We start from the raw sequence: 15,575 nt of genomic DNA on the forward strand, positions 1-15,575 counted from the left end.
ATTCTGTATGGTTTTTATGTGTCTTTATAATGAAAAGGCCCATACATCAGTGAGAGATTAGAGCCATTTAGAGACACAGAGGAAGCCCCTCCCTTCTTCCTATTTGTGAATTGCTTGGGATCAGTATGTTCTTAATAGAGCGGTTTGCGGGAGACTTAATCAAATTCCCTTTATGGTAGAGCTGACACCTGAGCGTTACTATCCACTGAAGGTATCAGCATTAAGTATTTATGTACCCAAAACTGTGCACCAGTCATGCTTATCCAGACACAAAGTAGGATAATGGCAGAGCACTGAGTTTATTAATACAACACAGCAGCCAACATATGGCTGCATGGTGGAAGCAGAGTAAAACATAAGCCACACGTTTCTTTTTAAGAACATATATTTCACACCTTTTCACTTCACACAGGAATATTTTTGTGATGCCTCCGTAGTTAGACTGCTATGCCCAAAAGGCTATTTTTATATTTTCACAACATGGTTTAATTAAGAAAAATTGTGTTTTATAAACAATCCTGTACATTTCAGACCCACCCCCTTAAAAAAAAAATACCCCAGCAAGATCCAGGTGGTAAATGGCAAGCAGACTGCTTGGTTCAGCACACTCAAGAGGAATTTTCTGGCTGCATTTATAGCCTCCGGTGCAGCTTGGTTGAACCATGTTGTGCATTTCATGTATTTCAAATGCCATTATAGGTCCCATCTGGCAGAGAGTTTAAGCAAGCAAGGGCCACACACCCAGCGTTTATTTTAGCACTGTGCCTTTGATTCTATCTTGTTTTTTCACAGTTGAGATTTTAAGGAGTCTCAGTGATTGTCTCTAGCCATCTGAGTCAATGTGTCTGCTTGCTGTGTTTCCAGAAGCTTTAGATTTGGGGAAAAATTTGAAAAGATGGTTTTGCAGTCTCACCTGGCTTATGCAAGTAATCTTGCATATTTCTTTCTTGAGGGACTCTATGTACATCTTTATTTTGTGAAAATCTAGGGTAAAACACAAAAATCTACCATTCTTGTAGGGGGAATACAGGAAAATTTTCAATGGCTGCCTGTATATCTTACTTCTCATGCCATATTCTAAACATTGTTAAAATTGTCAGTTTACAGGAATTACACTCTCAGAGGTGTTAGGACACTCATCCCACCTGACAACATCCCTTTCTAAGAACCTGTGAAGATTAGTTTGTAGCATAGATTTTTCCCGTGTTGAAGTTTATAAGGATGAAAAGCCCCATGTAGAATATATCTATGCAACTTTAGTGACAAAAATTGCTAAGCACATTATATATAAATAGCAAACTGCCTTCTTTAGGGACTGATACAGACTGCTCTTGAGATAGCTAAGCAGACAAGTATGTAGTAAAATATGGGTATATTTAGCATTCCAGAAGGCGATAGGTGGTGTTCTGACTTCACATCACATGGGCTCTTAAAGTCTTTACCTCTGTATAATCCCTTGTACTCAGCAGTGATGTTGTGGCACATTTGGGACCTGATTATAAGCTTCACTGCCAATCAAAGTACCAAATGGCAAAGGACAGTTTTGGAAGGCAAAGGGTGGACCTGACTCTCATGAATCATGAGTAGCTGGGAAGGACAGGCAGGAAAAAGCCAGGGCAGTGTAATGGGATTTGGATTAAATATGGTTTAATGGGATTTTGGCATAAATGTGGTTTTTAACATCTGCCTGCCTCATTGGTTCTTACAGGCATCTCCTTGGATGAATGTATTCTGGTTTGCATCCACTTCTTCAAAAATCAACACTTAAATGATTATGGTCATACAACGAGACTGATCTCGCAAAAGCCTCTGCCAGGCTTGTCACAGTACATCTCCTTAAGGGCAATGGGAGAGAAGTGGCTGAGATAATGGCCAGAGAACCAGAGGGGGTTTGGGGAGCTCTATTAACCTTTCCTAGGTGAGTTCAAAACAGGTTTTCCTTCTGGATGTTTTTTTCCTGGTTGTGCAAATCTGTGCAAAGCTTGAGACCTTCCCACTTCAAACTTACCCTCTTTTCCCAAGGCTGTTGAAAAGACTCAGATATGCTTCTGATTGGCATGCAAGCCTGGAAAAACTGCAAAGAGTATTTGCAACTGTTATCTTTGAATCAAAACCACCAACTCAATTCGATAGCATGCCTCACCTCTTTCTTCCTTTTTCTCTAGCCTTTTATAAGAACATTTTTGCTATTGTTGAAAATATTCATCCAGCATTCATACCCACACACATATAATTTGTGCTGTTGTAATGATGCCCGTTATTGAGTGCGACCTTTTTTTTTTTTTTTTTTTTTAGCTAAAATAAATGAAATGGTAGAGTTGTATTGCAGTTATTCAAAGGAGCTGTCTTGAGCTGGTATTGCTGTGTTGTCTTCCTTCCAAGAATGCTGTCCTTCTAACCAATGCTACATTTATTTAAAATGAAGGTCATATACCATGCTAGTTATCCTTAGAGGATGGGTTAAATGGCAGAAGGCTTATGTGAAAACAAGTCCCAGCACTACTATAAATAGAGAAGCCATGGAACCAAATCTGGGAACCTGAAGTGTGGTACAGAGCTTGGTATTTTGTGATCTTTAAAAATCTTGAGCAACACTAACACTAAGATACTGTTAGTATAACTAACAATAAACAGAAACAGTTTATTGTGGAGCTCTCGTATTATATCATCTCAAGTTATAGATTTGGTTTGTCTCCCTAGTGCTCTCTTTGTGCAGTCAGACCATCTCAGGATGCCTTTTTTTTATGCCTCATGCTTTACTACAAGCACGCTGACATTGTAAGGTGTGAGCAGACCTGACAGACTGACTGGTGTGGGATGACACAGTGAGAATAAGTATGGAGTCGCTCTTGTATGTTCTTGGCAATGGTGCATTAACAAGTACTAGTCTCATTAAGTGGAACATTGTGGAGAAGAAAAATGCACACAGGCAAAGCATGTAGGTAAGTGACTCGGGCGCAATAACCCGTAGGCATCTAGTGAAAGCAGGCTGAATTTTAGATACCAGCTCGTTGCATCCTATTCTGTGTAGTGCTGATGGGGAGTGACTATTGCAAAGGATGTAATACCTTTTCTGGCCTTAGTACCTGCTGGGGTGATTGCTGGCTCCCTGGGGGTTTTGGGGGACAGATAGACTGGGACAACTCCATTTGTTTCCAGGAACTGCAGGGTCATTTTCCATCCTCTTAATTTCCAAGCCTCCAGCCACTAGAGGGAGAGAATGCTACATATTTATGGCTTGATATGCATGTGGGGATGTGCGTTTAATAAAGTAATTGCTTTTCTACTGAAAGGCTTTCCAGGCAGTACTATAGCTGGTTTTAACCCCTTTATTTATTTGACCACAGTTTTATAACTGCTCCTGAGATTTGACCTCTGTAGACTTCTGTTGGTTTATGACCTAAAATTGTAAATGCTCTGGAAGGTGTTAGATGATCTTTGTCCATGTTTTACACCCTGTATTTGCTGTCGGGCATCCCTGCTGTGAAATGGCTCCCATGGGGAAACCTTTGGCTCCTCCTGGATCTGCCTGTCTCCTCATGTACTGCACACCCCGCTGCACTGATACGGCATAACATACAGTGTGGCAATGCAGAAATGAAAGACATGGGAGCAGCGGGAGAGCAATACCCCTTCCTACTGCTTTCTTCCTAGCAAGCCAGAGACTCTTTGAGCCTATGGCCTGTTTCCTCTGCAATAATAAAACAAGCCCAAGAGGGATCTCATTTCATTTGGAATTAAACCACTGAGTTAGTAATTATTGTAGGCAGATGAGTTTTAACAATTTCAAAGGATACCAGCAAGGAGTTGTAGGTTTAGGGAGGAGAACAGGAATGGAAGTTTTAAGAAGCGCAGTGTCAGAAAGTGAATTTTCTGTACTTTTGAAATGAAACAAGATTGAAACTTTCCTTTGCAGATTGAGTTCAGTGGGGAAGACCTGTGGACTGGCTGTGTCAATGAAAGTCTGATGAGGGGACTGTGGGACTTGGAGGAGTCTTGAAAAGTAGTCTGGGATGAAAGCCGCATGCTCAGTCTGTTTGAAGAGCTGCAACCTTTGGTCTGCAGTACTATTTATCATGTGAATTTACATCCCTCTGTGGATAGTGGGTGGCGAAGAGAGAGTCACTGTGCCTTTCTTTTGACTCCAGTGGTTGACTTAAGGCAGTACTCCCTCAGAAGGGAAACCTCATGATGCTTTAGCAGCCTGAAGTATTGAAGGAGTAGTTTTCATGACTCTGAAAGTCAATAGTTCCAGTTAATCGAGGGACTCAGCAAAGAGGTTTGCTTATGCTGATATTAGCTGCAGATGATGCCCAGGACAAGAAGTTCTCTTGGTGAGGTTGGGGCTGGTCCCAGCTGTTCCTTTCCCTGCCTCTTTCACTTGCCCAGCTGTGCCCTGGCTGGCACAGCTGATGGCAGGCATGAGAAAGCAGAGAGGGAGATGTGCAGAAAGGCACTAGAAACCTTGAGATTGGCCTGACCCAGGCACATTAGAAAAATGTGCATGTAAGGACTACATATACATCATACTAGAGAAGATGGTCAAAACGCTCCTCGTCCTGGGTGTCCGTCACTGGACATCCCATACTTGCAGGGCTGAGGTTTGGCTGCTCTGGGAGCCCTCCCTACTCCAGTGTGTGCTCCTCTCTGTGCACCTTGCTTGGCTAAGGGTGTCTTACCACGTACTTGTAACTCAGACTACCTGAAGCCGTGAAAACATGGCTGCGAACTGAGTTGCTTAAGCTCAGCATCCAGGGCCACAGGTCACAGCTTGTATTAAATAATAGAGCTAGAGGAGCGACGAGTGAATATGAAAGACTTCTCCACATCACTCTCTGCATTTTGATGAACTGTGGCCATAACCTTATAAATATGACCTGCTCGTTAAGCCTTCACCTGCCTGATGGAGATGCGAGGTCTTAGGAGACAATCTACTTGCTTTCTGTACAATAGCTTTGTTTATTGAGAGCCAAGCTGTAAAATTGTTATTCAAGCAGTAATCCCATGGACTTCAGTGGGAGCTCTGCCTTGGCTGGATCACACCATGCCGTCTCACCGCTGTGGTTTCTGCTGGTGCAGTATCTCAATGGAAGGAAAAGCATTTCTGTTCCAGGGTTTAGCATATATGTTTGTGGGTGTAGGACCAGGTTGGGATACCTTGTCTGAAGGCACCTAGCTCTGGTGAGATCCCCACTGGGTTTGGGTGGGGGAGAGAGGACAGACAGGAGCTCAGGTGTGAATCTAGCTTTTGGCATTGAGACAGGGGAGGGCTGTAAGAGGCCCTAGGCCATGTGAACCCTGGAGGCTCTGTCCCTCCATCCTGCAAGGGAACATCCCTCCAGGCAAGAGGGAGGAGCATGTGGTTGCAGGGTATATGGCTTTGTCAGTCCCTTCTGATCTTAAATGCATGACCTGGGGGAGCATCTATTTGTTTCCCTGTAGGTCTTCTTGTGAATAGTAATATTAAGCTTTAGTTTTCCTTAAAAAATTTCTTTTTTGGCTGCAGACCTCTCTCTAAGTACACAAACAAAATTAATTTATATATGAGCATTGTGCCACTTGTAAAGCCCTTTCTTTTTCAAATTTAGTTTTACTCCTTTTTTTTAATCTCCATAGGATTTTCCCTGAATAAGCAGAACTAGGGCAGTGCTAGTTACAGGTTGACATAAAGAAGACTTGGATGCTGGAGAAACTTTTAACGGGCTTGGGGATCTGAACTGGGGTGCTTTCCTCATCACCCTAAGAGTTTAATTTGACTGCAGGTTATTAATTTTCGCCTCTAAAGCAGAGGTCTTAGCAACAGAGCATGTTCCTTGGCAACAGACTGCCGTGATTTAATTAAAGCAGGTGTGGGAGTTTTAAAAATGCCACTGTTGGAAAAAGTTGAAAGATATTAGCAAATTGAATGGGCTGAGGCATGAGTCGTCTTGTCAGTCAGACGGGGTGACAAGGAAAAAGGAATAGTAAACAAGATGCAAACCATGGAGGCAACTTGACAAAGGAGCCAAGCAACTTGGCAAAGGTTCTGGAAGGGAGGCAGGTACAGGATTGGATGGTTTGCTGCCTTCCCAGGGGCCAGGCTATGGCTCGCCCTGGCCATCCCGCAGGACAGCATGGAGGGGTGGGAGGAATGTCTGTGTGTCTGGGAGATCTTGTGCTGTGAACTGAATAGTTTACTTAATAAAAATATTGCTTTTTAAAAACAGGTTTCCAAACTGTGGTTTTCCACTAGGGCTTTCATAAAAGTTATAGTTTGTTTTCATCCTCTCAAAAATTGAAGCTGTCATTTTGTTAGTAAAATCAAACAAAAAGTCTTTTGAGGACAGTCTGTGCACAGCATGGCTGTGGCCAATTCCATCATTTACCTCCTTTACCATAGGAGCAAGCTGTGTGTGATATGCACCTCTGCCTGGAGCTAGACTGGTGTCTGTTTGCACTGTGACTGCTAAATATAAATATACCGGATAATTAATAATGCCAAATATACATAATTAAATTAGAAATAACTCTAGTTTGTGCCAGTATATAGAGTGTACATACACGTAGCTGATCTGGACTGGAGAAGTGGTTTGGAGCAGAGAGAGACAAGTTTGGGCTCCCCTGTCTGTCCCTGCCACTGTTTTGATGTGTAACCTTGGGCAAGTCAGGGGAAGACCTCATGGCCTTGGTTTGAAGCTGCAAGAGGGAGACAGTAATCTTTTTCCCTTTCTGTTGCAGCAAGATCCCAATCGCTTACATCAGAGCAAATGATTTTTATGCACTTGTTCAAGTCCTATAATTTATGACTAAAACTGTCTTTGTGTCAGAGTTAGTTCAGGAGGACATTTGTATCTGGGGCTTCTGAATATGTCATCTCCTATTAAAGTACAAACAAACTATCTTGTAATGTACCATAAATAATAATAATACTTTGCAAGAGCCCAAAGCACTGCATTATTGCTGTGTTAATCTGAGAGGCACTGGGCCATTATGAAAGTATTCCATAGGGTTTGGGTTTTTTTCCTGAAGGAAGGTAGCTGTGTAGCGTGGCTGATTGGTTTATAAAGCCAGGCTGGATAATTCCTAGTAGAGGTTAGTCAAATTCCCCTCCTTTCTCATTAATTAACCTGTAGGATTTGGTGCCTTTTCTTTGCAGTTCAATAGAGACAAGAACATATTTGTGCTCTCTAATATGTAATGAAGAACATCTGCCTTCTGCAGCAATGAAATAACCATTGTGTGACAGGGCTCTCCGAAAAGCACTGGCAGGCTCCCACTTGAATGAGGCAATTCAGGGCTGGAATTTCGATGGGGAGGCGTTCACTGGGGGTTGTTCTCCAATGCCTGCAGTCAACATCGTAGCTGGGGAGGAAACAGAGAGTGGGTGAAAAGCAAAAGAAGAGAAATCCCCATGTGAAGGCAGCAGCAGGGGAGGGAGAGAAGCATCTTGGAAAAAGTTTCCACATTCAGAGAGTGGTTTATAGCAGTATTCTTGTTGTGGGATTAAAGAAAGGAGGCCTTGAAGATCTAAAGGAGATTTCAGTGGTGATGTGGTAATATAGTGAAGAAAAGAGATTAGAAGCAGGTAAAATCTGTAATGCTGCTACGCTTCCTTTACTGTTCTCACAGGTTGCAAGAAAATTAACCATCAAGTTTGGGATCCCAGTGTTGTGTTTTGGATCCATCTCAAACTAGGGATCTGCACCCAAAAGCTTCGCTGCGATACTGCAGCATAATAGTAAATAAAGGTGGGAGAGCAGAGTGGGTGTCTGCATATATTGGATCGGACAGCAGATTGCAGTGGGAGTGTTGTTAAAGTCTCATGTGTGTTACTTACATGACTCCAAATGTATTGGATGAGGTACAAGGATGGAGATTACTTTTTGCTTTTTCAGCAGTGCAATGTGATAGGTAGTCAGTGTCCTTCTGCTCCTATCCATTTGCTTTGCTTTTGAATCACTCTCCAGCTGCAGGTAATTAGGAGAAAAAAATTACACATGGAAAAGTGGCATTAATCTAATAATTAGAGTCCTTATATCAGTCACAACTGCTACTACAGAGCAGTTTCCAGGTAAACTTTGTCCGTTCCTTCCCATCTCTACTCACCTGCAAGGTTATTACATGTTATGAATATCAGACACTTGGCAGTCAGCAGTAGACTCCAAACTGGACTGGACTGTCAAAGAGAAGATGTACCTGTGATTTGGCATTATGTTGTCTGTAGCCAGCTGCTGCATATGAAGATGCATGGGATGGTCCTCTCAGGCTGGAGGCGCAGGGTGTGCAGTCTGGGGCTGCGCTCTGCCTGCTGCTGCAGCACAAATGCAGGTCAAGGGCTTGGCTGTGGAGACTTTCAGAGCTGAGTGGGAAAGCATGATCCAGTGGTGAGCTGGGAACAGTTTCTCCCCAGTCCTCAGGGGGTTGGAAGGATGCTCCACACTGCAAGAGGTTTTATTAGTCTGTACAGATTTAGACCAAGTGGCTGGATTATCCCCAAAGTTGGTTGATCCAGACCAAAAGTGTGGTAAAAGGGATTGTGCAGGCAACAGGGATCCAGAAGCAGCTATCTGAAGCTGAAACACACCAGCTGGTGTTGGTCCTTATTCTGTAGCGAAAGAGAATTTTAGAATCTGTGACAGGTAAAATGTGACCAGACCACAGCTCTGCTGAGAATGAATGGGATGTGATATTTATGAGAAATATATGAGTTCTTACAGGGGACTTATTCTGGAGCGATCCCCCAGACAAACCAAGGACCAACTCTGCTCACCTAAGCAAAATCTATTCCCTGCCTCCCTAGCGGGACTTGGCACTGCTTTGTGGTGTCTCAGGTGTGCAAGTTACCCCTGGGGACTCCGTGGCAGCTCTGGCAGACCTCCAGCTGACGTGCACCTCTGCAGAAGTATGCCAAATGTGCTGATGCACGGCTGTGACGCATCCCCACCTTCCATAGCCAGTGGAGTGATAGGGAAGGGATAGCTGAAAGGACCTTTTTCTGTTGCCTACGTCTTCAGCGCCTTTCTAGAAATAGAGGGATTTCCTCAAATTATTTCAAGAAAGATTGAATTATTCACTATCATTGGTAGTAGAAATCACATTTTTTGTAAGCGAAATCACAGGGCAGGACCCTGCAGTGCAAACTCTGCACCCAAATACCACACACTTAAAGTTGCCTCTGTTTCCCTTTAGACAATATGGATTTTACTACCAGTGCAGTGCCCATAGCACTACTCCGTACTGTGACGCATGACTCGCAGCTCCAGTGCCTCGTTTGAAATACTACGTGGCCAGTGTGTGCTGGTAGTGCTACCCACTGTGCATTCCTGTGCGCTTGGTTACAACATCCCCATTCAATGGTAGAGGAGCCAAGACATGGTGCCCTTTCCTGAAAGACAGGTACTTTCCTCCATTGTGGGGTTGCTCCAGTGGAGAAGCTCACAGGTGGCTCTTCTTATTGTGCCCTGTGCTCTGGCAGGGGCTCTGGGTTTGGTCCCCTGCCCACTGGCTGGCTGCAAAACGCTTTGCATAGAGAGTGAGGCAACAGAGGTGCATTTTCTTGGCAGGGGAAATGCAGCTGGGTTCTTTCTGGGACTGCATGTGCCAAAGAGAATCACTGCCCCACTGATCTGGGCAAGATTGGATTTGTGTGCAGACTGATGCCGATTCAGGGATTTGGCTAATCTCTGGTCCTTGCTGCCTTTTGTCGCCTTTGCAGGGAGCAAGAATTATCATGGCAACCTTTGGTTTACTTCTCAAATCAGCTTAGTGTAAACAAGGGATAGGAAGTGAAACAGTGAAATATTAGCCTTATTGACAGGCCTAATCAACAGCTGACAGCAGGAGGAGAGAAATAGGTATAATTTCTGCTTGTGCGTAACAAGCCTCAACAAAAATTGTCCTCCTCCTCCTCCAGATCCACTTTACCAATTAGAGCAATGGGGTGGGATGTGCCAGACAACTTCTCCCTCCATTTGCACTGCCAAGGTTAAGATGGGTTTAACTTTGACTGAAGTTAGTGGAGTTACTGGAATGATGCAGTGCGTGTTTTAAAGATGATCTTGTGCTTAAGAGGGTCTTTCTTCTGTTATTCGTGTGTGTGCTTGATAATAATGCAGAACTGTCATATTTCCTTACAGGAAAAACATTTACCCTTCAATTACAGATAACCTGATCACTTCTTTTAATTTTAGTCCAATTTTCTGAAGGGAACAATGCCCGTGCATTCAGGATGTCTGTCTGTCAGTTTTTCCATCCCAGCTCTCTGAAATCCTACAGCTTCTGAATCAGTTGAAGTTGCACTGGATCTGACTGACATCCCAAACAGATGATGTACCTACGAGTTCCGTGAAAACCAAGGCTGCACAAAGCCATGGCCATCACTGTGTCATGCAGTAGGAGATTGGGCTCTCCCTGGTGGGGAAGGTGGGGAGCAGACCCAGATTGACAATACATGCGTTCCAGAACGGTTTTCAGAGATGGGATTTTCAGAACAGAGTCCTCCTTTGGATGTGAGTAACTTATCTGGCATTTCTGTCACTTAGCATTGGAAACTTAGGCAGGATTCCAGAGTCTAGACATCTATAAGCATTTGCCTCCTGATTCTTTTGTTGGCCATCTCAGGGAATAATGATGGCTGTCAGTGCCTATATAAAAGGTGATGGAATATGGCTTGATGTAACTAGAGCAGGCTACGTAGGGCCCAAGTGATGCAAAGATGCTGGGCAGCATCCCTTTGCTCTTGCCTGTACTTTTGTTCTGTCCTATTTAAATAAATAAGTGAAGACGCCTAGGCTCTGATCCCTCGCGCATCCTGCTGAATGGCACAGGACTAGCAGAAAGTGGCAGTCACGAGGAGCTGCGCATTGTTTCCTGACTCAAAATCTCCAGCTGCAGGAAAAATGTTGACTCCTCTGGAGGTCAGGAGCAGGAGATTCAAATGCCCTTCTGCCCTTGAGGCAGGAGTGCATGGAAGAAAAACCTATTCAAGCACAACACTAAATCCTCTGCAAATGTAATAAGAGGAGATTGTAGCTCTTCTACAGGTTTTGCTGTATACCTTGTAAATGGATCCATTATATCCAGCATACCCAGTGTGTGTATTTCCTAGCTGTGGGCTTCTCTGCCCAGAGCAGGTTGTCAGCCATTTCCCACATTGCCTCCACGATTTGCACCTGTCCTCTCCTGCCTCTGAAGCTAGCTGCAGACTTCATCAGCTGCTAAAGAGGAGATGCTGGGAACATTGGTGGGGTATTTGGACTGTATTCAGGTGTGTGTCAGTCCTTGTGACCGGCTGCCCCTTCCTGCGGGCAGTCAGCTCCAGAAGCATGGGCAGAGGGCTGCAGTGGCAGCGCAGCAGCCTCTTTGAAGGGCCTTGGCCAACTCCTTTCAATCTCCCATGTCTCCTTCATAAAATGGGGAGAACCATGTTGACATACGTGTCCCAGCTGGAGGAATCGGGAAGATTCAATCCTGTTTCCAGTTGGCTGTGCACATCCCATATGCTATCACCGCCTCTCCTAACCAGTGCCAGACAGACTGATCTCATCTACCCTGGCGTGGTGGGTGGCCGTATTGATGATGAACGCTTAACGAGTGTCTTGTCTTTTCTAACTGTGCAGGGGGGTGTCGTTTCCTTGCTCTGACCAGAAAGTCAGGAAAAAGCAAGGGGAATGGGCAGGGGGATTAAAATCTTTAGCAGGGAGCAGAGTGCAGGTGCCGGGGGGGGGGGGGGGGAGGATAACTATGGGCAGGTGCAGCACTTTTCCGAGCTAGGAGGTTTTGTTTTGCTGGGAAGGGGACTTATCCTGCATGCGGAGAGCAGAGTGAGAACTTACTGCCCTTCAAACGTCAGCAAAATCCCCAGCCCCTTGCTGAGTGTGGAGGCATGTGCTGGCTCTGCAGATTTGGGAGTCCCGTAGTGCCGGGGGTGAGAGTGACCAGCCACTGCCGGGAGGGCAGGGGTGCTGAGTGCCTGCGGGGACCCTCCCGAAGTTCTTGTAGGTCTCCCATCCCTCCCCTCCCCTCCCCTCTTGCAGAGTTTCAAAGCATGGCAAGGGAAGAAAAGGACATCCCCCTCCCCTCAAATCCCTCAGTCTGTGACTGAAATAAATAACTACAATCCCAGGTAGTGAGGAGGCTGCTAATAACGTGCTCTTGACAGGCACGGGATTGCCGGGCTGAGGGATGTCTGACTGAAAGCTCTAGGCTAGGGTGGGGGTGGGGGGCTTCTTTTTTTTTCCTGCCAGCTCTCGCCAGGCAGTAGGGATTTTTTTTTTTTTTCCCCTCCCTGATAATAAGGACATCATCAGAAGCAAGATGCAGTGGCTAAGGGATGGATCAGGAATGGTGAGTTCAGGTAGCTATGTCTTTCTCTTTTCCTCTTATTGCAGTACTTTGATGGGGAAATAAGCCTCCGTCCTATCTCCTGACTCCTCCTTTACTCCCTGTCCTTGAAACCATTGATCACTCTGTAGCCATTTTATGGACTCTGCATTCCCAAACTGCTGAGCAAAAGAAGAAATTAAAAGAAAGGAAGGAGGGTGTGCATGCATTGGGGCGTGGGAGGGGGGGAGCGGCGCTTGGCAGGAGCTGGGGAGGTGGGTTTCGATAGGGTGAACTGGGGGGTTTGTGGAGGAAAGCAAAGGATTTTCCAGGTGCTCGCATGTGGGGTGTGTGGTGTAAAAGCTGGGGGAGAGGACTGGAAGGAGAAGAGTACCGAAACGGGGATGCTGGCTGTCGGCAGCGTTGCCGCCACTGGGACCTGTCAGATCTGCCCCTTCTGTGGATGATGAGTTGCGGTGCGGGGGGAGCCTGAATTTGCTGCTGAGCCGGAGCATCCCTGCCTTTGCTTGCATCAGACTGTAAAACACTCCTCTGAAGTGTAGAGGCTTCAGGAAAGCAGTTTAAACAGTGACAGCTCTGCTTAATAAAAAAAAAAAAAATACTGCCAATTTGCAGATGCCCTCACTGTGCCTGGAGTACAGCTCTGAGAGGCTGTATCTGCTAGGAGGGAAAGCGGGGAAGTTCCCCCATCTCAGCAAGGATCCCTGTTTCTCATTCAGAAACTTCCCTGCAAAGAGATGCGGTTGTTATTGAGATACTCCTCCTCCCCAGCTCTCCCTCCTCGTACAGCTTTGCTTTGCAATGGCATTTCCCTCTGCTTTCCCCTCTCTGTGCTGGGCTGGGTTTTGCAGGGGTTTTTTGTTTGTTTTGCCCTTCCCTGGGCTTTTTCCATTCTGCGGGGAGCCTCGGGGCATCCCTACAGGCTGGTCCCGTGGCATGGACCTGCTCTGGGTGGTTGGCATCACCTGGCTCAGTCCCTGTGTCTCGGCTCCGTTGGGGGCACCCGACAGATGTTATTGGCAGCGGGGATGATTTTGGAGCCAGTGCAGAAATTACTGCCTGTTCTCTCCTGATGCCCAGCTGCCAGCTCCGTGATGCCCTGCGCAGCTTGGTCCTGCCCTCCATCCCCTCTAAGATACTTACACAAACAGGAGCTTCGTGGTTTATGCTTCTGAAAGACTCTGAAGCTAGTGCTGGAAGTGTAATGTGCGGGTGTAGACGGCAGCCTGCGGCAGATAGCAAATTTGTTTAGGGTCCTGTTTAAGGCTTGTCTACCACCCAGCAACAGTTTGGGGGTTTTGCAGCCTCCTCCCACCCTCTGAGCATCCAGGCTTTTCCTTCCCCTCTGCCACCCTGTCCCTGCACCTCCCCGCATGCACGCCAGCATAGCACTTTTCCCCTCCCTGCCGGTGTCTAAGCAACACAAATCGCCTTTCACCCATTCGCCGATTTACATTTTCAGAGATTACTATGCTGAAAGAAAAGTGGTGATGGAAAGCTGGATGTGGCTCTTTCATCCTTTTTCCTTTCACCCCGGGTGACTGCTGAGTTCTGGTGGGGAGGGGAGGGGTTGTGGTGCAGGGCAAACTGCTTTTCTAATTGACATAGCACAAGACTTGACACTTTCTCGCCCTCTTATCTTTCCAGCTTCCTTTCTTGCTGCTGGCAATAAGGGAGACTTTGTTATTTTGTTCTGATTAGTCTAATCTTTGCCTTCTCTTGGAGAGAAATAGTGGTTGCTGAATAGCCTGTAATTTAAAATATTTGAGGGGGAAAGTGAAACTCCAGTGATTGATTTTGAAGCAGGTTCTACCCAGGAATTTCCCAATATTGCTCCTTCTAATAAAGGAAAAATGAAAGAGAGGGCTGTGGTTTCTGTATTTTATACAGCAGTTTCACAACCTCAGCAGTATTTGAAGATACTCCATGTATCTCTAGATCATCTGAAAATAAAGTAGAAAAGGATTATAAAACAACAAAGCAAAACTGAACCAAATAAGATAAATCCAGCAGTGATCTTTGCAATCGCTTGCAAGTGAGGAGCCTGGTGCCTGGGGATGGGTGGCTGTGGTCCAAGGGATTTGACGGGCGAACAGCGCTCCTGCGCTTGAAGGCGCTGAGCTGCTGGGAGCACTCTTACGGCCACGCTGCAAAGCCAAGGTCCTGGCGACACTCGATCTGTACAAATTCTACTCTCTTTTTGCAAGACAAGGCATATTGGTCCAGATGTCCTGGCCAAATGCCAATGCAGATAGCTATATTCCATCTAATGCAGATTTTGCCTGCTGTTCCCTTGGTAAGTTACTTTAATTTTTAGTATTTAAAATGTTGGATCATGTTGGTGTACTTTGCTGAACAAATGAGTTACTCCACACCAAAAGTAGCTGCATTTCAGCAAGTCAGTGTGAATATTATTATCTCACTCCATTGGCTAAAATGTGCTACAGAAATATAAAATGGCTCAGTTTACTCCTAAGCGAAGGTTGGCTGATCCATTCACACACATTAAGCTGCCTACCATACGGTGAAGAACCTTAGACTTTCATCTAGAGCAACACTGGACTAGTTTTCATGAGCACTGAGCCTCCATTATGGATTTTCAGCTGTCTTTTTTTACTCTGATATTATTTTCTGTGTATCTACTAAAGAACAGCAATACAAATTTATTTTGGATAGCATCCTTGGATTTTGTTCTGCTCAGGCACATTGGTCTAAACCTGGATTTGAGACTGATTTCTCAGAAGTCCTGCACAGCACTGATTTATTGAAAGTGCTGTTTTCTGTTGTTCTCAGCGCTGGGTTGGGTTAAAGAATCAGACCTGCTCTCTTTCAGAGTTAGTCATCTCTAAGAAGCATGTCACTGATATTTTACAAGTGATAGTACCTTTTGTTCTCATGGCAGGTGGCTCTTTATTTCTAAATCAGCCCCTTAAACCTAGCTATTATTCCATAATATTAAGCTGTCGGGGCTTCTTTTTTTTCTCCTTTGCATGTGCTGCTTTCCGTTTTTTAAACAATTAATCTTTTGCCAATTATGCTAGCATCCCATGAGGGTATTTTACATGCTTCATTGGCACTAAGTTGCTAAACTCTGCTAGTATCTGTTTCTAACCCAGAAAGATGAAACTAATTGTCATTGGTAGTGATGAGAATAATCTACACATCTGATCGGCATTGTAAGTACAATGATTATTTGGTTAGGCATTCTTCACAGAGAATATTGATCCGGTATGATAATCAAATGAGTTTGTTTA

At 45.1% G+C, this 15,575-nt stretch overlaps 1 protein-coding gene across 6 annotated transcripts in view; it reads left to right on the forward strand.

Annotated features, from left to right (window-relative positions):
• ARHGEF9 (Cdc42 guanine nucleotide exchange factor 9) overlaps positions 1-15,575 on the forward strand; it is a 227,929-nt gene that overhangs the window by 82,857 nt on the left and 129,497 nt on the right. The window contains exon 1 of one of the 6 annotated variants that reach the window (XM_052813741.1): positions 12,215-12,334. The exons of 4 other annotated variants lie outside the window; for them this stretch is intronic. Coding sequence is in view for 1 of the 2 variants with exons in the window: in XM_052813737.1 (XP_052669697.1) it covers positions 12,295-12,324 (30 nt within the window). In the remaining variant the exon portion in view is untranslated. Of the gene's footprint in view, positions 1-12,214; positions 12,335-15,575 lie in introns of those variants that run through there. One more of the 6 variants, XM_052813737.1, reaches the window with a different exon arrangement.

This window comes from Harpia harpyja, chromosome 18, assembly GCF_026419915.1.
Source record: "Harpia harpyja isolate bHarHar1 chromosome 18, bHarHar1 primary haplotype, whole genome shotgun sequence".
In the NCBI taxonomy this organism is placed as follows: Eukaryota; Metazoa; Chordata; class Aves; order Accipitriformes; family Accipitridae; genus Harpia; species Harpia harpyja.